Consider the following 26,508-nt stretch of genomic DNA (forward strand, 5'->3'; position numbering starts at 1 on the left):
CCCAACTTGTTTTTTGCTACAAAATGGCCCCCAAAGTTTCAGTTTGTTTTAAAATCGTCCTTTTTACCAATTTTAATTGTTTTATTACTAAATTACCCCTCAATAAAAAATTATAAAATAAAATAAATAAATAAATAAAAAGAAAGAAAATCTAATATTAAATTAGAATAAAGCTCATTAAAACGAGAATTTTGACACTAATTTTAAAGAATTTGGTCCAAGATTGGGCTAAACGGGCCGAACCGATCGAACCAGACCCAAACCGAGCCCGTGGGCCCAACTAATTCACTAAATATATGAACTGAAGCTCATATCCTCCCCTTTCAGCATGCATAACACGCTGGGAGAAATCAAGGGGGGAGAACGTTGAAAACTCCAAACCCCTCAATCAAATAATCAAATTCCAATAACTTTTGATCCGGAACTCCGATCGCCGCACCGTTTGCGACCACGCGTCCGCAGTGATGAGCTCTACAAAGCCCGGTACCTTTCAAGGTGAGAAAATTATAATCTTAGCTCCTATTCTCTCTTCTTCAATTCAGAAATGTTAGGATTTTGGTGTGTTAAGATTTTGGTTAAATTGGTGTTATAGGATCAAATTGACTTGAGGAATTAGTGGGCTTTGGTTTGATTGAGGCACATACAAGGTAAGGTTCATCAACCCTAGCCAGTTTCAGTTCTAGTATGTTAAATTGTGACTTTTGAGTATGTATGGTGATATATGTGAAATTAGGTGTATAAGTGTATATGTTGGAGCTTGAATTGTGAGCATTGGAACTTTGTGGAGGTTGGGTACTTGAGGGGCTGTGTTGGTTGGTGTTTCGCCTTAGACAACACGCGAAAATCAGCCATGGTATGGTTCAGATTTCGCGTATTTAATATGTAATGTTCTGTGAAAACTTATGCTAGAGGACTATAGGATAAGTTGAAGTGCTTGAATGTATTGAATGATTAGCCTTTATGATGTTGATGGATAATTTGATGTTGGTCATGTGTTGAGGAATATGGTCATGGTGAATTTATGATGTTTTCTTGATGATTGGTTGTAGTTGAGCAATTGACAATGTGGGTTGAATATGTATATATGTATGCTAATATAATGATGACGTTAATGTTGATGGAGGTGGGAACTTAATATCTGATTTTATGAAAGGTGAAGTTTGAAGAGTTTGTGAATTATTGAGCAGGTGGTGGACTTATTTTGAAATGCTATATGTGTGTGTTGGTGCTGATTAATTGGAACAAGGAGTAGGTATGGTAAGCTGAATTTTATGGAAAAAGGAAGGTTTGAGGTTTTGACCGAAACCTAAATTTTGGATAAAAATGATATTTGTTTCAAATTAAAGAGGGTTTTATAAGCTTGAGAACGATATAAATTTTGCAAAAAACTGAATTCTGTAGAGGAAGTTATAGAAGTCGGAAATCTGGTGCAAAAAGCTGAAAAATTTTAAGATGCAGGAGAATCAGGATTTCTGGTGTGTGCCTATGCACACTGGTGTGCACACGCACCCAGCAATAGCAAAAGTTTATTTGTGCGTACGCACACCTTTATGCACACGCACACTGAGTATTTTTCAGAAAGTGTGCGTACACACGTCATTGTGCGACGCATGCACGATGCACCAGGATATGCATTCTGCTGGTGGCGCTCGCATAGGTGAGGCGCACGCACACCAAGTAGTTCCTGGTTGGTGTGCGCATGCGCACGTTCTGCTTTTCATAAACTGTGCGCATGCACACCTGTGGGACGGACTGACTATGCTTCTCTACATTCTTTGTGTATGTGTCTATGTGCTAATAGGATATCTGACTGATATATATAGTATAAACATTCATGAGTATGCATTTGGGACTTGAAGTGCTAGACTTGCGATATTGAGACTGATCAACTTGATATCACTTTTTTGGTGTGAACAGGAACCATATGGCGACTCATGGACGCGGTCGCGGGCGAGGCAGAGGTAGATTAGGGACTGCTAATCCCGAACTGACAGTAGTAGTAGTAGTAGTAAGCATGATTTTGGTCCTTAAGGTATAAGCTGAAATTTTTTTTTCTTTTTAACCTTTTCTTGCATATAAAATCGTCCCTAAAATTTAAAACAATGTTTTAAAATCGTCATTTTTACTTAAATATTAAAATTTTGGGCCAAATTATCCATAACAAAAAAATTATAAAATAAACAAAAAAAGAAAAAATAAGACAAAGAGAGTTTTTCTGCTCTTGCAAAGAGGAAGGGAAGAAGAAGAATAAGAAGTTGTCCACGATTCACTCTGTCTCCACTTCTGTCGCTACCTTCGTACGATTTTGGTCCCTAAAAGTAAGGACGATTTGAAACTAAGTTAAATCTTAGGGACGATTTTGTATGCAAAAAAGGTTGTGGACGAAAAAAACTTTTAGCCTATATCTTAGAGACCAAAATAGTACATAACCCTTATCAGGGGCGGAGCCACATATAATAAAAGGGGGGCAATGGCCCCTCCCAAACTTCAAATTTTCTTTATAAATTGTATACAAATTTTATTTTAGCCCCCCTTAAAAATTTTATTTTACTTTTTTTCTATTACAAAATTAATTTTTGTCCCTCCCTTAACTTCAACCTAGTTTCGCCCCTGACCCTTATTATTATGACTAAACTTTGGCTCAAAATTTTTTTTCCAAAAGTACCATTCAATAAGAAAAGAAGACGAGAAAAAGGAGAAATTCAAATTAAAATAGCAATGAATGAAAAATAGATGATTCAGTAAGTTGATTTTTTATAAGATATTTTAAGAATGTCTGTTGAACTACATGATTTATAAGATAAAAGAAAAATACAAAAGCTTAAATAGCACATCAAACAAACTATCTTTTAAATTCAAGGATAATAGAGGAATGCAAACAAACTAACACATGGAAAGGAAAATATAAAAGTGATGATTGTGGCAAAGAAGATGGTTTAAGGTAGGATGATGAAAAAGAAGCAATGAGTATTTCTTGATGCGAATAATAATTTAGATTTGAATATAATTTGAAGATAATTTAGGGATTAAGGTTATAAAAGGAGAGATAAAATCAAATTGTAAAAATAAAAATTTTTTCACCACATTAGCTAGTGGTTACGGTGTAAACGTGACAGAAATCAGTCAAATTTAACTTTTCGATATAAGCAATGGACATAAAGTATCTTAGGTTGCGTTTGGTTACGAGAACATAATAACACAAGATATTAATAACAAAACACAAAAGACATAGATTCAAAAATTAGTATTTTTGTATTTTATTTGGTGATAAACTAGAACAAATTATGAAAGTTTAATTTATTCTTATTTTTTTCATTTAAAATTTTTGGAAAGAAAAATATAATAATTAAAAATATAATTATGAAAAATTAACAAGAATAATAAAAAATAAGTTATGTCCTTTTTATTAGGATAAATATAAAATACATTCATTTAGTATCTTCGGATATAATATCTCTTCTATATCTCATCTGCCAAATATAATTTTATATTTTTAGAATAAATCTCTACATCTAAGCAAAATACTTAATTAAGTCTAACCAAATTGTTATTATTGCTTTTCAAATTACGCGCCTTCTTCTTCTCTTTTATTATCGTCATCACCAACAACACTAACATTTTGCTAACATCTTTATTGGTTCTGATTTTCTCTAGTGCCATCATTAAATAATTTTGGTTCATTTTTTAGTTTATTTCAATTCATTTGTGTGTTAATTGAGGTTCACTTGATGCTATTAATAAGTATTGACTAAATTTTTTATTCCTTAAGTAATTTCAGTTCATCTCTTAGTTTAATTGAGGTTCATTTAGATCCAGAAATGAATTGGATGTGTGTTTTATTGATGATTGAATCTTTTTTTACTACTTGTTAAAAACTGAACTAATTTCGATTCATTTGTGTGTTAAATGAGGTCCACTTGATGCTACTGATAAGTATTGACCAAATTTTTTAGCAAAGAAGAATGAAATTATTCATTATTACTTTATTCAATTACATTAGATTCCACTCCATTCCATTCAATTAGTTCTGTTTTGAACAAACAGTCAAAAAGACTCAATCATCAACAAAAACACATCGAATTCATTTCTAGATCCAAATGAACCTCAAATAAACTAAGAAATGAACCGAAATTACTCAAGGAATAAAAAACTTGATCAATGCTTAACAGTAGTATCAAGTAAACCTCAATTAATACACAAATAAACCGAAATTAGTTCAGTTTTAAATAAGTAGTCAAAAAGACTCAATCATCAACAAGAACACATTCAATCCATTTTTGGATCTAAATAAACCTCAAACTAAAAAATGAACTCAAATTACTTAAGGAATACAAACCTTGGTCAATATTTAAAAGCAGCATCAGGTGAATCTCAATTAACATACAAATAAACCGAAATTAGTTCAGTTTTAAACAAGTAGTAAAAAAGACTCCATTATCAATAAAAATACATCCAATCTATTTTTGGAACTAAATAAACCTCAATTAATACACAAATGAACTAAAATTAGTTCAGTTTTGAACAAATAATAAAAAAGACTCAATCATCAACAAAAACATATCGAATTCATTTATAAATCCATATGAACCTCAATTAAATTAAGGAGGAAAAGAAAAAATGCAGCAATGACAGCATCAATAAAAAACAATGATTGAGAAAAAACACGCGAAAATGAAGAAGGAATGTGACGAAGAAGAAAGATGAATGCGAAGAAGAAGAAGGAAGAATGTGAAGAAGAAGAAGAAGGAATGCAAAGACGAAAAAAGAAGAATACGAAAAAAAAGGAATAACGCAAGAAGAAGAAAGAACACGAAGACGAATAATAATATGTTTGCGTTAGTTAAGTGCGTGTATACACATTGGTGTAATAAAAATAATTTTTATTGAATTTAAACCAATTTAATTGAATTTGATTGCTAAAAAGATTTAAATATATAACTGAATTGATATTTTTATATTCATATTTTTGTGTCTCCTATTTATAGATAAATCTAATCAATAACTACTAAATTTTTAAATGTAACTTTGAATAAATTTAATTAATAATTAATTTTAAGAAATACTTTAAAATTTAAGTGAGAACTCTATTAGTTTTTTTTATCACGTGCAAATAATTGTATGTTACTTAGAAAAATCATATAATAGTATATTATAATATGAAATAATAATGTGATATAAATAGAGAGAGAAAGGATGAAATACGGGCAGCCAATCCGGAGAGGAAAGAGAGGATAGACCTCTGATACCCCAACGCCACATGCAACAAGCTTGGACCGTTAAGGCGTTAACCATTCAACAAATAAAATTATTTTATTTTATTTTATTTTATATTTATTCATTCTAGCACACAAGTACAACTTTGTCATGCGGTTAGAATTGATTTTAAGTAAAAAAATTCAATCAATTTAAATATTAATTTTATTTGTGGTGTAATTTAAATTAAATAACTTTTTTAAATTCGATAGATCTAATTTTAAATAATTAATAATGATATAATAAATTTTAATGATATTTTAAAAAATTAATAATAATATAATAATATAAATAAAATTATAAATTAATTAAAATAAATAAATAAATTATATTTTAAACATAAAATATTTATTATATAATAAGAATATATGAATAATATAAAATTGTATAACAAATTAAATATTATAAATAAAATTGTAAATATAATAATAAAATAATAATATTATAGTACATTGTACAATTTAAATTAAATTAAATCCTTTATAAAAAATAGATATAAATATGATTAATTCAGCGATTTGTAAAAAATAAAACCAATCAAATTCAAATTAATACTATTTTAAACGATTTTTGATTTAGATTAGATTAACAATTTAATTTAGATCAGTTTAAATACCCATTTCCATTTAGGAGAAAGAAATGTAAATCTTACGTTGTTTACATCTCAGTATATTTTATCAAATAATAAATAAATAAATATATAAAATGAGTTGATTGATTCAAAGTTCAAAGTCAGGAAATAGGAAATAAAATAAGTGAGGTTTAACAATATCTCCCTCCTCATTGATATTCACTCTCTTGTCCTTCGAATAGCAAAAGAGGCCAGTTCGTTGGGAAGGTATATGCCTCTGGCATCTTCCCCTGATACTGAACAGAACACAACAGAACAGCGATACCTCCTCCTTCCCATATATAAATTCATCACTCTATTTTCTTTTTTCTTTCCCTCTCAGTAGTCAGCTTCTAAATTCAGTTGAAAACAATAATGGTTCATTCAACTTCCACTTCCACTTCTCTTCTTCATAACAATAACCGTTTCCTCTTTTCCTTCAATTCGTCTTCCATAACCTCAAATTCAAATTCATACTCTCACTCTCACTCTAATTCTCTCTCTTTTACTAAGTTTCTCTCTTCTTCTTCTTCTTCTAATTCTTCTTTTTCTTCTTCGTCGTCGCCATTATGTTGCCGCGTCGCCCGGGTTTCTACCGAGCACTTGGAACTCTCTCCGCCACCGCCGGGTTTCAACTTCCGCCGAGAAATCGCCAGGCTCTCCGCCCTCCGCGATAGCCTCGCCGCCTGCGCCACTCTCCACGACAAGCTCCGACTTCTCGACACCGACTCCAGAGTCCGCCGTTTCTTCCGTTCCGGCCGGAGTAGGGTTTTGAAGTCGCTCCGGATGTCCTCCGGCGAGTTGTTTCTGCTTAAGTGCCTCGTCGCCGCCGGGCAGGAGCACGTGCTTTGCTCCGGCGTGGACGGAGTGGAGGCCGCCACTTCGGCCACCGCGAACACGAGCTCCTCCGTGAAGAGCGCGCTTTATGCGCTGGCGGAGATGATAGAGAGCTTGGACTCCCATGGAAGCAATGGCGGCAGTGCCAGTTTCGGGAGGAGCACGACGGTGACTTTGGACGATGAAGAAATTAGGAACTTGGAATCTTTGTTGGAGAGTTTAGGGGAGATTGAAAGATTCTATGATTGCATTGGAGGAATTATAGGGTATGTTGTTCACTTAATTGATAGTTTTTTCTCTCTTTAATGTTGGTTAGAAGAAAAGATAATAATCATTAATAATTAAGAAAAGCATTATTTTCTCTCTTTAATTTTGGTTAGAAGAAAAGATAATGATAATTAATAATTAAGGAAAGCATTATCTTCATGTATATGTATATGTATATGTTGAGTCTCTGAATTCAGTTGCCTGTGCTGAATGTCTATTACGCAGTACTTAAGGTTTTATCAATTTTACAGTGTGCTATGTTTCGGGAAGAAGTAATGAAAATTCTTGTGTTTAGCGGATTCAAGGGTTACTGTTTCAGTTGTTGTGACTGCAGGCATTGCAACTCTTGCGATGCGTATTGTGGTTGTTGGGGTGTGAATGATTTTTGTGTTTGTTACTTGAATTGCGGCGGCCTAATACAGTTTCGCAATTGCAGCCTGACACCGTTGTGGACTGCAATTTAAATCCTTGAATGGATTTTATCACTCTATGAAGTGCATATACTCAATTGGTTGTTCAATTTATATTTAACTGTGCTGCAGATACCAGATAAAGACGTTGGAGCTTCTTGTTGAAAAATTACATGACAGGCAGAATGTAAGTTGGTCTCAGCACATGCATGAAATGCAAGAATGCCGGGTTTGTGGAATCGATGCACCAAAGGGGGTTGACCTCACCGAAAATACGGATTATGCATCTCAGGCAGCTCTATGGGGTATAGAGGTTAGTATGATGATCTTCTTGTTTCCATATTTTGGATTATGCTGTTGATGCTTCTTATGTTCCTGAAAATAATATGATCTTATCCTTCTAGGGTTTGCCAGACCTAGGCGAAATTTATCCTTTGGGAGGCTCTGCGGACAGGCTTGGTTTAGTCGATTCTAACACCGGTGGATGCCTTCCTGCCGCAATGTTACCGTTTTGTGGAAGGACTTTGTTGGAGGGTCTTGTAAGAGATCTTCAGGTACTCTTCAATCATCTTAACTTGTTTGCTTATTTCTTGCTAATAAATGGTAGATTTTTAACACCCCACTCCCCATAGATAAAGAAAAGAAAGAAAAGAAACAGAGAGACAAATTAATCATTTATGGGGCTTCAATGTTCCTAACTGTGCTGTTCACATTGCAAGGCAAGAGAATTCTTGTACTTCAAGTTATATGGGAAACAATGTATCACTCCTGTTGCAATAATGACAAGTTCTGCAAAGAACAACCATGAACATGTCACATCTCTATGCGAAAGACTTTCGTGGTTTGGAAGAGGTCGATCAACTTTCCAATTTTTTGAACAGGTTTTATATTAAACCGTGCCATTGCTTCTGAGAAGGGATAATCTTATTTTGCAAATTACTAAATATCTATTTGTAAATTGGCAGCCTCTTGTTCCGGTTGTTGGTGCAGAAGATGGGCAGTGGTTGGCCACCAAACCTTTCATTCCGTTGAGCAAGCCTGGTGGTCATGGTGTCATATGGAAACTTGCTCATGACAAAGGCATCTTCAAATGGTTTTGTTGTCATGGAAGAAAAGGTGCAACACTGCGCCAAGTCAGGTCTGTTGTCATGGACCTCGTGCTTTATTTATTTATCTACTATTGAAATTTCTAGTAGAAATATTGTTTATACAGCTCACTGAAACTGATGAATGATTACCTTACAGTAATGTTGTGGCAGCTACAGATTTAACTCTCCTAGCCTTAGCTGGCATTGGTTTACGTCAAGGAAAGGTAGGATTAAGTTGTTTTAATAGATCATCACGTAAATCTTTTTTTATTGGTTTTTGGCAAGGTATACATGTTATAATTAATGGTTTTTGATAGCCTCTTCTCTTTTTAATTTTGGTTAGAAGAAAAGATAATAATAAATTAATAATTAAGAAAAGCATCATCCTTAATTGTAATGTGGTACCTTATCTAATAAAATTCAGATATGGGCAAATTAACAGATATTTTTCAACTTCTTATTTCCCTGGAAAAAGTTACATACCCTTTCAATCTGAAAGTCATTTCAAGGCACCATCTGCATGCATCATAGCGAATTGATAAGCACATTAATGCCTGTCAAATGTGAATCTGAAACTTTTTTTATGTATTGTTACCGGATGAGAGAATAAGTGGTATAGCAAAATGTGGGAGCAAATAAGCTGGAGCAATATATAGTAGAAGCCTAGAAGGTTAGTGGAGGAATTATAAACTTTGGAGAGACATAGAGAGATAGCAGTTGAGATCATTTGTGGAGTAGTTAAAAATATTTGGTATTAATACTGGGTAAAATGGAGACAAAAAGGTGGACCAAAATTAGTTGGCAGCTTTCTTAGTGAGAAGAAATCTTGTCCTCTCTCTATGACTTCTTTTCTTTCTAGGTAAGACATCTCGTTGATATATATTAAATTAAGCAAGGTAGTCTGACTCATAATTGGACTGCATGTTTAACAGAGAATGGGGTTCGCATCTTGTAAGCGGAACTCAGGTGCCACAGAAGGAATTAATGTGCTGATGGAAAAGAAAAATCTTGATGGAAACTGGGAATATGGTGTGTCATGCATTGAATACACTGAGTTTGACAAGTTTGGAATTACTGATGGACCTTGCACTCCAAACTGGTACTTGATGTTCCTGTACTTAATATATATTGGTTAAATTACCAAAATGGTATCCGAAAATTTATATCACTGCAAAAAATAACTCCAAAAGATACAAATAACAAATAAGCTTTCGAAAGATTTTAAAACGTGGCAAAAATAACAAAAGAATATCATATTTGTTTTTTACAATTGTCAAATGATTTTTTGTATTTAGTAAGTCACTTGTGCATTTAATCCGAATTTTTGCGGAAACATTTGGATAACTATTCAAAAAGTGCGTTTAAAAAATCGGAGCAAAATTCGATCTCTATATTTTCTTTTTGTTCATTTTTTTTAAATGTCGGCAATTCACTCTGTAGTTTGTATCTTTTGGAGTTATTTTTGTCACTGATATGAACTTTCGAGTACTATTTTAGTAGTTTACTCATATATATTTCATACCTCATAAAATTGTTATTACCTTTCATCATTTGGATAAACTAATGTGTTCCAAATTCAAATTTTGTTTTTTTTTTATGTGATAATTTGTATTCAGTTTCAAAACATTTGAATGCTTAAGCTATAGTAATGACACACTATGAGTCACTAACAATTTTCATGTGAATGATAAGACATCTACAATGATGTGTATATAAACCTTTAAACCTGCAACCACATGGAGAGTTACAGGCTTTAGATAAGCAGAATCATATATTTCATGTTAAAAATGAATGCATTTGATGTAATATGATTTCTTTCTTAAGGAGATTATCATATCAGCTAAACAGCCACATCACTTATTTGCAATTTGACATGCCCTTGAGAAAAATAAAATGCCATGTTAGAGCCTTAAGTTGTGTGCTCTCCGAATTTATCTAGCCAAAATTGAGACTTATTGGTTTGTTCCTGCAAATATCAGTTCATGTGATGATGTTGATTGAATTTATTCTCAGTCATTGTCTACCATCTATAGTCTGCATTCTAGTTCGAATTCTTTATCCAAATATCAAATTTATTTTCTGTTTGATCAAGTTTGCAGGCAGATTTCCCAGCCAATACAAACATCTTGTATGTTGATTTACCTTCTGCCGAGCTAGTTGGATCAAGTAAGAATGAAAATTGCTTACCAGGAATGGTGCTAAATACAAAAAAGCCCATAGTATATGCAGATCAGTTCGGAAGACACCGTAGGTATGTGTTTCCTTGAAGAACTTGTTAATGGAATTTTATTGGTTTTCCTTGTTCTATTGATTGGCTTTTAACCGAGGCATTTACGTTCTCTAATTATTTTAAATTTTTAATAGAAATTTCAAAGTAGGTATCAATTTCAAATCACAGCAGTTGTTGCCAAATTACAACACCATCTCTAGTCTTTAGTCTTTACTAGACACTAATTTATATATCTGTTCTGATAGAACTAGAAATTCTAAATTTTGGGTAAACAAAACCACAAGTTAAATTGATGGCTTCTTTCCCAGGCCTAAAAATAAAGGAATTCTTTAATGAGTACCCTAATGAGGCCTAGTGGCATTTGTTGAGAGAGTAAAAGTAGAAAAATTTTCCAGGCTTAAAAATATGAATCTTTGATGCACAGGAATTCTTAAAAGATTGGTATTTTTCATAAATAATTTTTATTTATAGTATCCTTACCAAGTGACTCCTGCTTTCTTTACTGATAGTAGATTTACAGTTTCTTTGGCTCGATCTTTTTGGCTTATATATTCTCTTATTTCTTTTCTATTCAGGCAATGTTACCTGTAACATCATGGTATTATTGTTGATTACTGCATTATATATATTATTAACTTATCACCCTTTGTTATTGTGATTTACCAGTGTCTTAGGTGGTAGACTAGAGTGCACAATGCAAAATATAGCAGACAATTTTTCCAATGTATACTCGTCTAGGTGTTACAATGGTATAGAAGGTAATATTGTGTACTTATCTATTTGGTCTGACAAACCATCCGTTTCATTGAACCTAATATCATATATATTTCTGAGCAGATAAGCTAGACACATTTATCGTATACAATGAAAGGAGAAGAGTTACTTCATCTGCCAAGAAAAAGAGACGACAAGGAGACAAGTCTTTACACCAGGTTAGTGTATATTTTATTTCTGGGTTCATAGCACCATATGGACTGTGTAGGCTTGTATCTTGTCCTTGCAGCTTCGTATTCTCAGTTTGAAATTAAATTTGCACCATATGGTGATAACTGCATAGTTTAGAACGACCCGATTACTCACACTAGATGCTTTTTCAAGAATTATGATTATTTAAGCTCCTAATAAAGTTTAAATTGAACAGATGCAATCAAGAGTCATGTCTTGGGTTAATTGATATTTGCTTTTAAATATATATATTCTAATATGTCTTGCAATTATATGCAGACACCTGACGGAGCTCTTTTAGATATCTTGCGAAATGCCCATGATCTTCTTTCACAATGCGATATAAGACTTCCTGAGGTATATATAGTACACACTATTTTTGTGGTTTATGCATTAGTTGGGTACAATTCCATATTATAGTTTGCCATTGCGAAAGTTGTATACTATAAGTTAATGCATTTAACTTTGCAAGTGGTGGATAATAGACTTTTCCAGCTAGTGTAGTACCTTCAGATATTTTATTATATGTTTGCTCTGTGTGATGTTATGTTTACCACAGATTGAAGCTAATGAGAATTATGTCAATTCGGAACCACCACTTCTCATCCTTCTACATCCTGCACTTGGTCCTCTTTGGGAAATCACTAGACAAAAGGTAGCACTATTCTCTTTCCAGCTATGATGATCTCATAGGTTTCAAACATGTTTGATGCAAGTTTCACCTGCAAACGGGTCAAACAAAGTATCAAGTGATCTTTGAGGCACATTTGCACTGTTAGTGAGATTGTTTGCCATGATTAAGTAGGCCATGTTTGTCTCCACCTGAATGGTGTTGTCACAAATTCTCTCCATATTTGCTTGAAACATGACAGTCTTATGCTTTATGAAATGTATCATATTTTATTGTTTGTAGAAAGAATGGGATCTAATTAAATTTTATTTTTTTCTTTTGCCCTGTGAATAGTTTTATGGCGGTTCCATAGCCAAGGGCTCAGAGCTACAAATTGAGGTTGCAGAGTTCTTTTGGAAGAATGTTCAGGTTCTTTTCTTCTCAAGTAGATCATGTTAACTTATGTAGCATGGAGTTGCTTAGTTACTAGGCTGATTTTGGTCACTTCATTCCAGCTCAAGGGAAGCCTAATAGTAATAGCTGAAAATGCAATGGGCTCAATGAAGATCAATGAGAATGGTGAATCCATACTACATTACGGGCAAAGGTATTACTTCCTATATTAATGAGAAATACTTGATTCTTTATTTTCATGATCTTACCTCTAGATCCAGCCTTAGCTTAACAGTATTATATATTGTGAGCATCTACAATATTATGGACCTTTATCTTGCTAGGTGTGGAAAATGTAAATTGGAGAATGTTAAGGTATTGAACAAGGGAATTGATTGGACTTGTGGTGAAAACATATACTGGAAACATGATGTACAGCGGTCTGAAGTACTTAAGATAGTACTGCACGGAAATGCTGAATTTGAGGCTACCGATGTTGTCTTACAGGTTAATTTTAAATTTGCACTTCTCTAAAATTAGTTTATGTTCGTTGTACACTTGCATGCAATACAATTATCAAATACTCGGGTTTTGATCCTAATATATTCACTCCATATACCAAAGGGTTTCCAATTCCATTGGACCCAAACTGTTGGCAGTTGCCATGATAGATGCGCATGGTAAGATGGCCACAGCATCTTGACATTTCTCATCAAAATAGGATATAAACCTTCATGGAACGCACATGCCACAGCTACTTTTCCAAAATACTATTATGGCTACTTCATGAACCGCCCTAATTTTCTAAATACAAAGGGTTCCAGATTTTGAACCATTTGATCTGACTGACCCAGAATTAATTTGAAATAGAATCCCGAACAGCAGCAATAGGTCATAAAGATTACATTAAACTATAAACTAACAACAAACAATCCTAATCAATCTTTTTTTTTTTTTTTCTTCGACACAGGGAAATCATGTATATGAAGTTCCAGATGGCTACAAGCTGAAGATCACGCAAGGAAACACAGGTCTCTTTTCTTCAACTTTATAACTTCTTTTACCTTTGTTCTTTAAACCTGAGAGAGTAATATGTGTAGTTTTGCTATCAATTATCATAATTATTAGGGAATCTGAATGCCTTTGTAATCCTTAGTTGAATGGTTTTTACTCTATCTAGCCATAGGTTGTTGCAAAACAAGTGGTTGCTCAAAAAAGTTTTCTCAACTCACAAACACTCATGCCCCTTTTACTTTCCCGACAGTAAATACTGATACAAGTTCACAAATCATGATTTGTATTAATTCAGGTTTAGCAATTCAGTTAGATCCGATTGAAGAGAGTAGGATGGAGAGTGGAAGCTGGCACTGGGACTACAAGATAGAAGGTTCTCATGTTTGCCTAGAATTAGTAGAATCATAGACTACTACCACTAACTGCTAAATATGCCTTCTTGAGTGAATCATGGTTCACTGCTGGTATTAGCGCCCATGTTATAAGAATTTGGATTACCAAGTGACTGGTTAAACAGAAGTTGAACCATCACTCTTTCTTCTTGTAGAGTTATCTTGTAACAATATACATGTTGATATGTTGTATTTATAACCATTTCCTTTGGTTAACATCTCCATGTAGCTAAAATTGTATGATTGTAAAACCGAGAATTATTCGAGCAACGAATGTGGATCTATCAATCTATTTTTATTATATGAAAGTTGATACTAACTCTTTATACATTAGATTTAAGCCATATTTTTTTCTCTCATAATACCATATCATCAATTTTGATTACTTAACAAAATTTAGAAATTAACCAATCAACATTTTAGTAAAGTATTTTTAAAAAATAAAAATTAAAACCATAGCTCTCACAATTAATTAATTTAATTTATTATTATTTAATGAAAATATAAAGTATTAATTAAATATAATAAACATCTATATTAAAAGTGTCATAATAATATTATCATAACAAATTTTAGGTTATAAACTATTCAAATTTCATACTATTTGATATATATATATGTAAGACTCTTACTACTATTATTTCATTTTACAATTTATAGTTTGTCTAAGAAAAAATATATACACCCACAAATGATGAGGAGCCTATTTACTTAAAAATAATTCTAATAGATGATTAGGTACAAAATAATAATATTTATTGTATTTTAAAACAAATCTACGAGAAAAAACACTCTTTTTTAACTATTTATACTTTTGTCATTATTTTGTAATACTTTACATATAATTATATTTTAAAATTTTTATAATTATACTTATTTTAATATATTATTTAAATCAAAGAATCAATTTTGATAATTTTTTAACACTATTTTGCATTTGTATCACTTGATACATTACCTGACAGAGTAAATTAAAGAAAATATTAACATATATTTTTACTTTATGCTATTTAAATTATTTTTATTAAAAATAACTTATTCAATAATATATATACACACAAAAAAAATATTCTAAAAATTTTTATTATTATTATAGATGTCATTAAAAAATTATATGCACTATGAGAAGAAGAAAAAGTAAATGTCAAAGAAAAATCCACAAAAAATTGCAAAAAAATAAAATTTTGTGCTACAACATTAAAAATTATTAACAAATATTTTTACTTTATACTATTTAAATTATTCTTATTAAAAATAACTTATTCAATTTATTATATATACACACAAAATAAATATTTTAAAAAATTTTATTCTTACTATCATAGATCTCTTTAAAAAATTGTACGCACTATGAGAAGAAGAATAAATAGGTGTCAAAGAAATATTCACAAAAAATACAAAAAAAAATAAAATTTTTGTGCTACAACATAAAAAATTATTACATATACAAATTATAAAAAATTCCATCAAATTATACTTATCATAAAAAATTCTATCAAATTATAAATTGCTAACTCAATAATTATTCTAGATTAAAAATTAAATTAAAGATTTTAAATCAAAGTGCTACAATAATTTTTGTGCTATTTGATAGAGAAGCAAAAAAAAAAAAAAATTATTGAATACAACTACCTTAAATCTAGTTACACTCCAAAACATCAATAATACTAAAGCACCATTCCAATTGAAAAATTTATACAACCTCACACATATATTTGAAGTCAAAGTAAATGATTTTAACAATGCTCTCAACAATACATTATTACCAAGACATTTATTCCGACAAAAAATACGAAACTCAACCTCTATTACAATAAATAAAATAGGTAATACGACAAAAAATTCATTTATTTAAAATATTATTTTTATTGCTCATTTATATTCTTTATTGATTTTAGAAACCAACTTCACCAATACTAATATCATCAAACCTAGATGACATACAAATTAAGAGATTAAGGAAAAAGAAAAATAAATGAATCTAAAACACATCTTCAGATGAAGAATATATATACAGAGATGAAATAAAAAAAGGACAATAGATCAAAAAATGTATACAAATCAACAGTTCAAAAACATCATGTCTCCACAAGAATATATGACAGAAAGAAGAAAGAAATAACTCTAACAATAATCAAAAATAAAAAAAGAGCACAACACTATATAAAAAGATTAAGTCCGTTAATTATAACAAATGCAAAAATAAAAACAATAAATGAAGATATAACTTTGTACAACTTCAATATAAAAAACTTTTGAATTACAAAATATTTTAAATAAAAAACACATCAAATTTAATATTAGTTTGTATATAATTTAATTAATTTCTAAACAATATAATACTTATTAAAATATAATATATATTATTATTAATTTACCACCCTGTACATGCTCGGGTCTCACTCTAGTTTCAATTATTTTAGATTCATCCCTTTTGTATTTTTTATTTCTTACATTTACAGAAAAAAGGTTAGACCTCTAAAACCTCACTTAAATTACGAAACCTTTTTAGTATTGTTCGGTTGATCGGGTGTTTGGTGGATTGGCAAGGTGAATAAGGGAGCAAGGAAATGAGAGGATTTGGATCTGGGCGTGAGCTACTGGAGTGGTACGTTCGGCCTATGCGTCGGCGTGTTAGCGGGTGGGGTCACTTGCAAGGACACTCCGATGCTAAAGTCAGAGTCCATACGAATAGGTGACCAATTAGGATTAGAAGGGTGACGTACCTCTTGTAACACCCTACCACACAGAGCTTTATACCTAGGATGTAAAATAGAAATGGTGTGGTATTACGACATCAAAAATAAAAATATATATAATAATATTGAAAAGGATACAGTATACGAGGAGCTTTGAAAAACAGATAAAACAAAAATCGTGAAATAAAAAGCGCAACGCTCTGGAAACAAGATTACTTGCGTGTGAAGAAAATAAGGTTCAAAGGCATAAATAAACAGAAAGTAGGAATAGAGGGTCAAGAATACAAAATAACAAGCTCCTAACTCAGCCTGCGAAGTTAAGACTGACCAGAGAATATAATACATGTTTAAAACTCTAGTTCTCCATAAATCTCTAGGAGGTACAAAATAAAACAAGTATATACATATATATATATATATATATATATATATATATATATATATATATATATATATATATATATATGAGGAGAGTCTATGGACATATAGCAAAGGACCAAAAGTAAAATCCCAAAATTAATTCACTTCGCTGCAGAAACTCCAGATGCCTACTGAGGTGCCTCTCGACCTGCATCTGAAAAACAAAAATATAGTATGGGATGAGAACCGGAGGTTCACAGCATGGTAAAGGTACCACACACATAAGATATAAGGTCCTGGGAATGCCATAGGCAATCCTAGAACGCCGACACTTGTAAACTCCGAGAAAATAATAAATAGTTAGCGAATAAATTAATTATTAATCAAGAAAATTAGAATATGAAATTTTGTAGTTTAATATGATAGAGAAAATTAAAACAAGAATTTTGATATTAATTTCAAAGAATTTGGTCCAAGATTAAGCCGAACGGATCGAACCAGGCGAACCGAGTCCAAAATGGGCCCAGTCCAAGATTGGGACAAACGGACCGAATTAGGTGAACCGAGTCTAAAATGGGCCCAAGGCCCAGTCCAACCCATCACACAAATAAAATTCAGTCCCCCCTTCATTCATTCTCTTCATTCACGCTGGAACATCCATGGAGAAGGGAAAAAAGAACTTAAAACCCTAGGCTTGATTCCAACTACTATATCTCACCACTCCGAGCTCCGATCGCTGCACCGTTTGTGGCCACGCATCCACTGCATCGAGCTCTACGATTCTATCGGATCAATTTCATAGGTAAGCTTCAATCTCACCTTAGCCTCTCTATCCCTCAATTTTCGAAATTAAAGGGAACCCATATTGATATTTTGTTTAATTGGGTACTCTAGGTTCAATTTAGCTTGTGGAGCTTAACAGATTTAGTTCGTTTAGTCTGTGGCCACGATGAGAGTCCTAAGCCCTAGTTTTTCTTGTTTGGATTATGTTGGATATTGAATTGTTGGATATATGTATGTATATATATGTGTTAGGTGTATGAATGCATGATATGAGATTCTTGGAATCATTGGAAGCTTGATTTGAGAGCTTGGTAGAGTTAGAGTTAAATCTTGGTGATTGAAGCATTGCCCTTTTACCTTGTGGTTTGCCTTGGTTAATACGTTGAAATCGGCCAAGGTATGGTTTAGGTTTCGCATATATAATGTTTTGTGAAGACTTAAGCTAGTGGACTATAAGATAAGGATGAATGTACGAGCATGTAAATTGATTAGTGTTTAATGATAAATGTTGAGTTTTGGTTTAAATTGTTGATGCTAAATTTGGAATGCTAAATGGTGATTTATTAGTGCTTGTAAAGTAAAAAAAGAGAATGAATATGAATTGTGGTGGTTTGATGGTGATTATTGTGATCAAAGTAATGAGTTATAGGTAAAGAAATTATGTATGTATTGATGTGTGGTTGATTAAGGTAAGGTGGTGGAAGCTTTGGCATTGAAATTGGTATGATGTTGTGGTTGAATAAATGTGTAAAGGAAGGGAGAACTGAGTTTGGGTTATGTAAATGGGGGTTGGATCTTTGTGTAAATTAGGTTTTTGGTCGAACTTTGGCGAGCCATAACTTGGCTTCCGGACCCCAAAATTATTTCAAACTTGTTTTGTATGAAAATTGGGTTTGTGAAGTTTACACTGTTTGAAGAACGGAAGAAAAATGATTTAAAACAAAAAGTTATGCGCGTTGGGAGTTTGAGATTTTAAATTGAAATTCTACAACTTTTTAACTTAGCTAAAATTTTAACCAAAAACCCATGTACGCATACCCTCTCATACGCATGTGGTAGCTACTGCCTCGCGTACATGCGTACGCGAATGAGTCTATTTGTACGCGAAATGGGCCAAATGCACTGCCACGCGTATGCGTGGCCCACGCGTATTGATAAACCACTATTTTATGATTCATCTTGTGCTCAATTGAGTGTTTTTATCAATTCTTCACCCATTTATTCATATAATTTGCATGGTTTTACAATTCCTTCCTTATTATGTGATAAATGTGAAAACATGTTTCCTGGGCCTTAAAAATGTTAATTTTAATTATCTTTTATTACCATTCGATGCCGTGATTTGTGTGTTGAGTATTTTCAGGCTTTATAGGGTAGGAATGGCTTAAAGGACGGAAAGGAAACATACAAAAGTGGAAGAAACGCGCAAAAATGGAGTTTTGAAGAAAATGGCAGCGACACGCACGGATGGACGACGTGGACGCGTGACTAGCGCGAAACACAACCGACGCGCACGCGTGACTGACGCGTACGCGTGGAAAGAAAATTCTCCAAATGACGCGCGCGCGTGACCCACGCACACGTGTGACGGACGCCACGTGCAGGAATCTGCAGAAAATGCCCTCAGCGATTTCTGGACCCCTTTTTGACCCAGATCCAAGCTCAGAAACACAGAATAGAGGCTGGGAAATGGGGGAATCAATTGAACATTGATCATTCATTCAACAATTATTCATTCAATACACAACATTCACATTCATAATTTTAGGATTAGATGTAGTTTTTAGAGAGAGAGGGCTCTCTCCTCTCTCTTAGGTTTTAGGATTTAGGATTTCTTTTAGGATTAAGATTTCTTCTTCTCAATTCCAGGTTCAATGTTCCTTTAATTTAATTTCTCTTCTACTTTTATTTACTTTATCACTTAGTTGTTTATTTTCCCCAATTTGATTTATGAACCTTTTCATGTTAGAATTGATTTCTTTATTTAATATGATTTGAGGTATTTCAGATTTATGATTGCTTTCTTTTATTTATTATATAAATAATTTAGATTTTTCCCCTTTGGCTTTGGTTGAGTAATTGGTGATACTTGAGTTATCAAACTCAGCTGTTGATTGAAAATTAGAATTTGCTGATTGATTTGGATCCCTCTAAAGCTAGTCTTTCCATAGGAGTTGACTAGGACTTGAGGAATTAAGTTGATTAGTCCACTTGACTTTCCTTTATTTAGTAAGGGTTAACTAAGTAGGAGCAATAACAATTCTCATCACATCTAATAAGGATAACTAGGATGGGATTTCCAATTCTTATACCTTGCACTGGTGTTCATGATAATTAATTTACTTTATTGCTAATTTATTTTCTTGTTTCCTATTTCAAAAACCCAAAATACACTTTTTACATAACTAATAATAAATCATACTTCCCTGCAATTCCTTGAGAGACGACCCGAGGTTTAAATACTTCGGTTTATTATTTTTATTGGGTTTGCTTAAGTGACAACCAAACTTTTGTACGAAAGGATTCTCTGTTGATTTAGAAACTATACTTACAACGCGATTATATTTGTGAAATTCTTTACTTGCAGAAATCCGATCGTCAAAATGGCGCCGTTGCCGGGAAATTGCAATTGTGTGCCTTATTATTAGTTACTGTAAATATTTTTTCTTTTACCTGTTTATTTGTTTTTATTTTCGTTTTTAATTTTCATTAGCTATTATAAATTCTCACCCCTATCGCTTTGAGTTTGGTTCTAATGCTGTTGCAAGGAATGGAAATTATAACAGGAACATGCATCAAGGTCAAAACAATCAGAGATGGAAGGAGCCACGAGGATCTGATCAACCCTTTCGGCAGCGACATCTTCCACAGTACCACAGAGAAAGACCATCCCACAATGCATGCCAAGACAATAGTTATGGTGGACCCTTTTGTGACAACCACACCCACCAAATTACTATGGTCAAGAGCCATTCCGAGGTGCGTACCAAGATGATAGATATGGTGTACCCCCTTGTAGTTACCAACAAGCCCCATCATATGCCTATGAACCACCTCCTCAACATAGCTTTGAACGACCATACTCACAAGCCCCTACCACCACTCACCTCCATGTGACCCTAACACATATCCACCCCCAATTCCAATCCAATTACTCCCAAGAACCACCACTTCCCTATACACCAAGTCCATATCCATCGACCCGAGAATCACAGGAGCGTCTCAAGGAAACAGTGGAAAAATTTCATGCAACTCTTCACCAACTGGAGCAAGCGATCAATCGATTACCTTCCCGATGTTCAGACACTCAAGGAACCCCCATGGCTTCATGTGGACAATCTAATGAAGAACGTAGCATGAAAGAGATACTAGAAACTCTGGTGGACAGTAAGGAGCATGACTTTGTACTGGAACAAGTGGAGGAAGCCGAAATTATCGAAGAAGAAGAATTGGTTGAAGACTTAGGAGATGCTGAACCTCCATGGGAATCCAGAATTGTGGAGAATTCCGTCAAGGAATTTGCAATTGATGCTAAGGAGGATAGTGCACAACCCCCAAAGCAGGTATCTTATGAAGAAATGGACGGAACAACTCAAGAAGCGAGTTTTCTTGATAATGATAATCATGAATCAAGTTCTCCTAGTAATGAACTTGCATCCGCAAGTGAATTCTTTGAGATAGAAGAATCTTCTCCAAGTGAATACGAAGATGATATTGAGGTAGATTTTTCTCAACCTCCAACTTATGACTTGAGTGATGAGGAAGAAATCGAAGACTATGATCAAGACGTAGTTACAGTTGAAGAAGTTTGTAAAGAAGTGGAAGAATTCACAGAAGAACACAAGGGAGTAGAGCTTGCAAAACCACTGGAAACACCTATCCCAAGGCCATTACCACCCAATACAAACTTCAAGTGGGTAAAATCCTTAGCCTTTATCTTTACTTTTCTACTTGAATATGGTTTGCTTGAAACAGATGGCAAGCTTAGAGCTCTTTGCGGCCTTAAGAGTAAGAGGGAAATGGTTAGTAATCAGAGTTGGTATGCAAGATTCAATAAGATTCCATGCTTCAATTTGAGGTGCAAGGATTGGTATAGAGTCCGATTGAATGGGTCTCGGAAGATGTTTGGTCATCTTAGTGAGAATTTAAATTCCGTACCACTCAACTGGAAAAATGCAGATCAAGACAAAGACGGGTACAAAAGCAAGGTTTGGGATCCTGGAATCTACTCTGACATTCAACACCCCGGGAGTCTGAAAACCTGTTTGAACTTACTCGAAGGCTTTACGTGCCTCATTTAGGACCCCGGAGGATATTGGAATTCCAAACATTGGTGGAGATTTCTAGATGAGTTCAAGCATAAGCCACCATAACAGGAAGCTCACCAGAATGTCCAACTTAAGGACTTTAACTAAAAATGCTAGGTGGGAGACAACCCACCATGGTATGATCGCTCTTTTTCAGTATTTGTTAAATTTTGTTTTGCTTTATTCCTATTTTCATTTTTCTATTTGTCTTAGTGTTCATACATAACATCAGCATCTGTATTTTGCATTCTGCATACTGCATAAAAAAAAGAGAGAAGCCTTACCACGCGTGGGCGTCGATTCCACATCGGCGTCACTATCCAACGCCCAGAAAGTTGGGCTGGAATCGTGCGGTTGGGATGCGTTAGGCACAATTTGGGCCACGCGTGCGTGTCAATGACGCGAACGCGTCATTTTTCATTTTAGCACACACGATGCGTGGGCGTAGGTGACGCGTACGCGTCGCGTGAAAATTTTTGTCCCCTTCATTGAAATAGAGAGTTGCGCCAAAACGACGCTGGGTCGCACAATTCTGAGTGACGCGTACACGTGCTTCACGCGTACGCGTCAATTTCATTATCCCTCATTCACGCGATCGCGTCAATAACGCTTCCGCGTCGTTGCGTTTTCGCCTCATTCACGCTACCGCGTGAACCACGCGTTCGCGTGGATTTGAATTTACTTACCCCCTCGACGCAGAAACCCTAAACCCAGCGTTGCCCCCTTTCCCCCCAAACCCTCAGCGCTTCTCCTTCCCTCTCTACTCCCTCCAAACTCCCACTGCCACCACCGCCCCGCCCGCCGCAGCGCCGCCGTCCCCACCCATCGTCGCTGCACCGCTATCAACCCTCCCTTCTTTTCCTCTCTTCTCCTTCCTCCTCCACCCCTTTTCCCACCCCACTATCCCCTGCCCCCACCGAGCCGAACCAGCCGTGCCACCTCCGACGCCACCCCTCGCAGCACCACCCTCAACCCCCTCTCTTTCCCCTTCTCTTCCTCCTCTCATTTCTTCCTCCATTTTCCCCCCTGCCCTCACCAACCCAGCTGCCCCCCCGTACCACTGCCTGCCTCCCACCACCGCCGTGCAGCCTTCCATTGCCACCGTGCTGCTCACCAGCACCACCACACCACCACCCTCTCTCTGTATTCATTCTCTGCTACTACGCACACCAGGTTTCATTGCACTCCGATTCCTTTCCCGTTCCAGTAGTTAGTTGCATATTCTTCATTTCTGTTCAAATTAGGATAGTTAGAGATGCATGATCGTAGTGGATTATAGGTGGTTAGGTAGCTAGGATGTGGTTAGTGGATTTAGGTCTGATAATTGCGCCGTTCTTGCTGCTTGTTTTATCTGTTTCGCAATTCTGAAATTGCTGTGATAATGATGCTGCTCATATGCTGTTTAATGCTGTTTTTAGAATATTCAACCTAAATTGCATTTCTTACTGCAGCTTGAGTTTGTTTATTCTGAATTCATGTGACTTGCTAATTGTTACTCTTTTATGCGTTACTCTAATGTCATATGAACTGATTTTTGTTGTTGTTTATTACCCGGGAACGTCCAATTTTTAGCCGGAATGCTGCCCAATTTTCTGCAAATTGTTTCATTCACTAACCATTCATGACTTGGCTTCGGTAATTTTGAATTTTGCACTAATTGGTTTCAACCAAGCCATTTCATGGATGACTGGGCTAGCATTCCTACTCTTTCTAGTTTCCTTATTAGTTCACTCGCATTATTGATGATTTTATTCATTTTGAAATTCTTTTATTCACATAATTGATCATAAATATTATGCCTTCTCTGCTTAATTGAACGTGAGTTGCCTGTTCTTCAAATTTGTGCAAATTTTCGTTAATTAGGAACCACAATACCATGCCACTTACTCTAACTTCACTTTTTAACTCCTAATTACATTAACTTTCTAACTTCTTCTTAATTTTCAACTAACTACTTTCAAACCATTTGAAGGCATGCTTATTGTTGTTCCTGATAAACAATAATTCTGCATCTCATTGTTTTTGGATTGTGATTTTTAATTGAATTCTTTGACTTCCCATCTTGTATACAGTCCAAATTCTACTTCTATTTGACTCACTTCATGCCTTGATTTTTACTCCTCTTTTGCCTATCTATGCTTATATTGCTATCTCACTATTTACTTACCTGTTTTTCTGCATTAGTTTAATAAACTGTATCCTGGAACCTCTGCTTTTCAAGATGTATGACCCTAAGGGTAAAGGAAAGGCCAAAGCAGGCACAGGCAAGAGGAAAAGAGGAGAATCCTCTATGACTCTCCTAGAGTTCCTGCATGATGATTCCTGGCAGGAGAAGAACTTTACCCCACAGGAAAAAGCTGATCAGCCAGTACCTGCCACCGACCCAGTCAAGTTTGCAAACCGATACTTTGAACTGAAGCATCCAGTCTTTGCAACTTCAAGGAACTTACATCTAGAAAGGACCCTCCGGATTCCAGCTGAATTACAGCAATACACCACTGAACAGATGAAACAGAGAGGCTGGTTCTTCTTGGAGAGGAACTTGACTGAAGTCAATGCATCTTGGGTCAGGGAATTCTATAGCAACTACTATAACACGACCCTGGATACAGTACAGCTCAGAGGGAAGCAGATTCTAGTTACTGAGGAAGCAATTGAAGATATCCTCACCCTCCAGCCTAAATCTGATCAGCCTGATGGTTACCAACAGGCTGAGGAAGCCATGAATTCTGCGAGCTTTGATTGGGAAGCAGTGAAACGCACCATAACTATTGATCCTGCTGTCCCATGGGTGTTGGGCAAGTCAGCTATTATTCCAAAAGGCATCAAGATCATCTATCTGAATGATGAGGCTCGACTCTGGCAGAAAATTCTGAGCAACTATGTGATGCCGAGCACTCACGAGACTGAGGTGCCAGTTGCCATGGTTACTCTTATCTGGTGCGTGATGCAAGGCAAGGACCTGTACCTTCCCCGTTTTATCCGGTACTACATGGCCAGGGTCCATGTCCGAGGCACTCTACCTTTCCCCAATTTGATTACCCAGCTAGGCCACCGAACTGAGGTACCTTGGGAGCTTGCAGATGAGAAGCCACCAGCCGTCGAGTGCAAGAAGATCATCCCCCATGGCAAGAAGTTTATGGCTTTGGGTTATAGACCACCTTTTCTTACTGCCTCCGCTGATGCAGCCACCTCTTCTGCTGCCCCTTCAGCATCTGCTGCTCCTGCCACCACCACAGCACCCTCACCTGCTTCCGAGCTCATTTACCACTTAGTGCGCCACCTCTTTGAGCGGATGGATCGGATGGAGTGCCGTGACAAGTGGCGTTATGAGCATTTGAAGCTGATGATCCGGTCCAGCAACCCTGACATCCCCTCCGAGCCTGACACACCATCGGAGCCATCTGAGGCGGAGGCAGATGATCATGAGGAGGAGGCACGTGCAAAGGCTGAGCAGGCAGAACCTGAGCAGGCTGCACCACGTCATGAGGAGCCCCATCAGATACAGCCAGCAGATCCAGAGGTCCCTCTACAGACAGGGCCTCCGCTTCAGCAGGCAGACCCTCAGCCACTCCCACAGACTGCAGAGCCTTAGGCCACCATAGAGACACCAGTTGTACATCCTTCCGGAGATACATTTCTTCACACCCAGCTTGATTGAGCATCGAGGACGATGCTATTATTTAAGTGTGGGGAGGTTGCCATCTCTGGCGAACTTTATTTTGGTGAACTACTTTTAGACTCTTTTTTATCCTATTTTTATTTTCTATATTTTTATTTTATTTTATTTTATCTTATCTTATTTGTCCTTCAGTACTTGCACATTTTCTTTTACTATATTTTTTTATCTATTTGTACTTTATTGCATTTTGCACTTTGGGCTGTATATATCTTAGATATTTAGCTTAATTTGCACTCTTAACTTATTAGTTGTGATATAGAAAATATAGATTATTTAGTTTAGTTTACTCTTTTTAGCATATGACAAATTGGTTTAATTGAAAATAAAAGAGTAAACTAGAGATTTTTAGTTTTTCAGAATCACAACAATCCACCCACCATATATATATATATATATAGCAATAGATGTTGGTAAATTGACAACAATTTTTTTCAAAGAATATACTTATTTTTATATGAGCCATTCAAAGATTCACATTGAGTTGAATGGAAACTCTTAATTTCTACTTGCATGATATACATAACTGATATATGGTTTTTGAGTCAAAGAACACATAACCCGTGAGTTTTTGAGCTTAACTGTATGGTTACATTTAACCATAAATTTCATTCCTGTGTGTTTCGCCCTT

General features: G+C 34.9%; 1 protein-coding gene and 1 long non-coding RNA gene across 2 annotated transcripts; both read left to right on the forward strand.

Annotated features, from left to right (window-relative positions):
• The first annotated feature begins 324 nt into the window (after nt 1-324).
• Nucleotides 325-2,660, forward strand: LOC112784145 (uncharacterized). The gene is made up of 3 exons (XR_003193735.2): nt 325-495; nt 593-647; nt 1,918-2,660. It is a non-coding gene; the product is annotated as an uncharacterized lncRNA (long non-coding RNA).
• Nucleotides 2,661-5,981: 3,321 nt separating this feature from the next.
• On the forward strand, nt 5,982-14,357 carry LOC112783724 (UTP--glucose-1-phosphate uridylyltransferase 3, chloroplastic). Its single transcript, XM_025826769.3, has 17 exons — nt 5,982-6,966; nt 7,510-7,690; nt 7,782-7,931; nt 8,097-8,258; nt 8,343-8,515; nt 8,623-8,689; nt 9,398-9,564; nt 10,558-10,716; nt 11,362-11,453; nt 11,533-11,627; nt 11,920-11,997; nt 12,200-12,295; nt 12,605-12,679; nt 12,766-12,857; nt 12,988-13,150; nt 13,614-13,674; nt 13,953-14,357. Exons 1-17 carry the CDS (start codon nt 6,239-6,241, stop codon nt 14,063-14,065), a joined length of 2,652 nt encoding a protein of 883 aa, XP_025682554.1. The 5' UTR covers nt 5,982-6,238; the 3' UTR covers nt 14,066-14,357.
• The last annotated feature ends 12,151 nt before the right edge of the window (nt 14,358-26,508 follow it).

The sequence above is a fragment of the Arachis hypogaea genome, chromosome 20 (genome assembly GCF_003086295.3).
Source record: "Arachis hypogaea cultivar Tifrunner chromosome 20, arahy.Tifrunner.gnm2.J5K5, whole genome shotgun sequence".
In the NCBI taxonomy this organism is placed as follows: Eukaryota; Viridiplantae; Streptophyta; class Magnoliopsida; order Fabales; family Fabaceae; genus Arachis; species Arachis hypogaea.

Bases quoted from the DNA above. Each gene is read 5' to 3' on its own strand.
- LOC112783724 (XM_025826769.3), top strand. From the start codon at position 6,239: ATGGTTCATTCAACTTCCACTTCCACTTCTCTTCTTCATAACAATAAC. The intron at 7,691-7,781 runs GTTAGTATGATG...TTATCCTTCTAG, and splicing joins CAGCTCTATGGGGTATAGAG to GGTTTGCCAGACCTAGGCGA. The intron at 11,454-11,532 runs GTAATATTGTGT...ATTTCTGAGCAG, and splicing joins GTGTTACAATGGTATAGAAG to ATAAGCTAGACACATTTATC.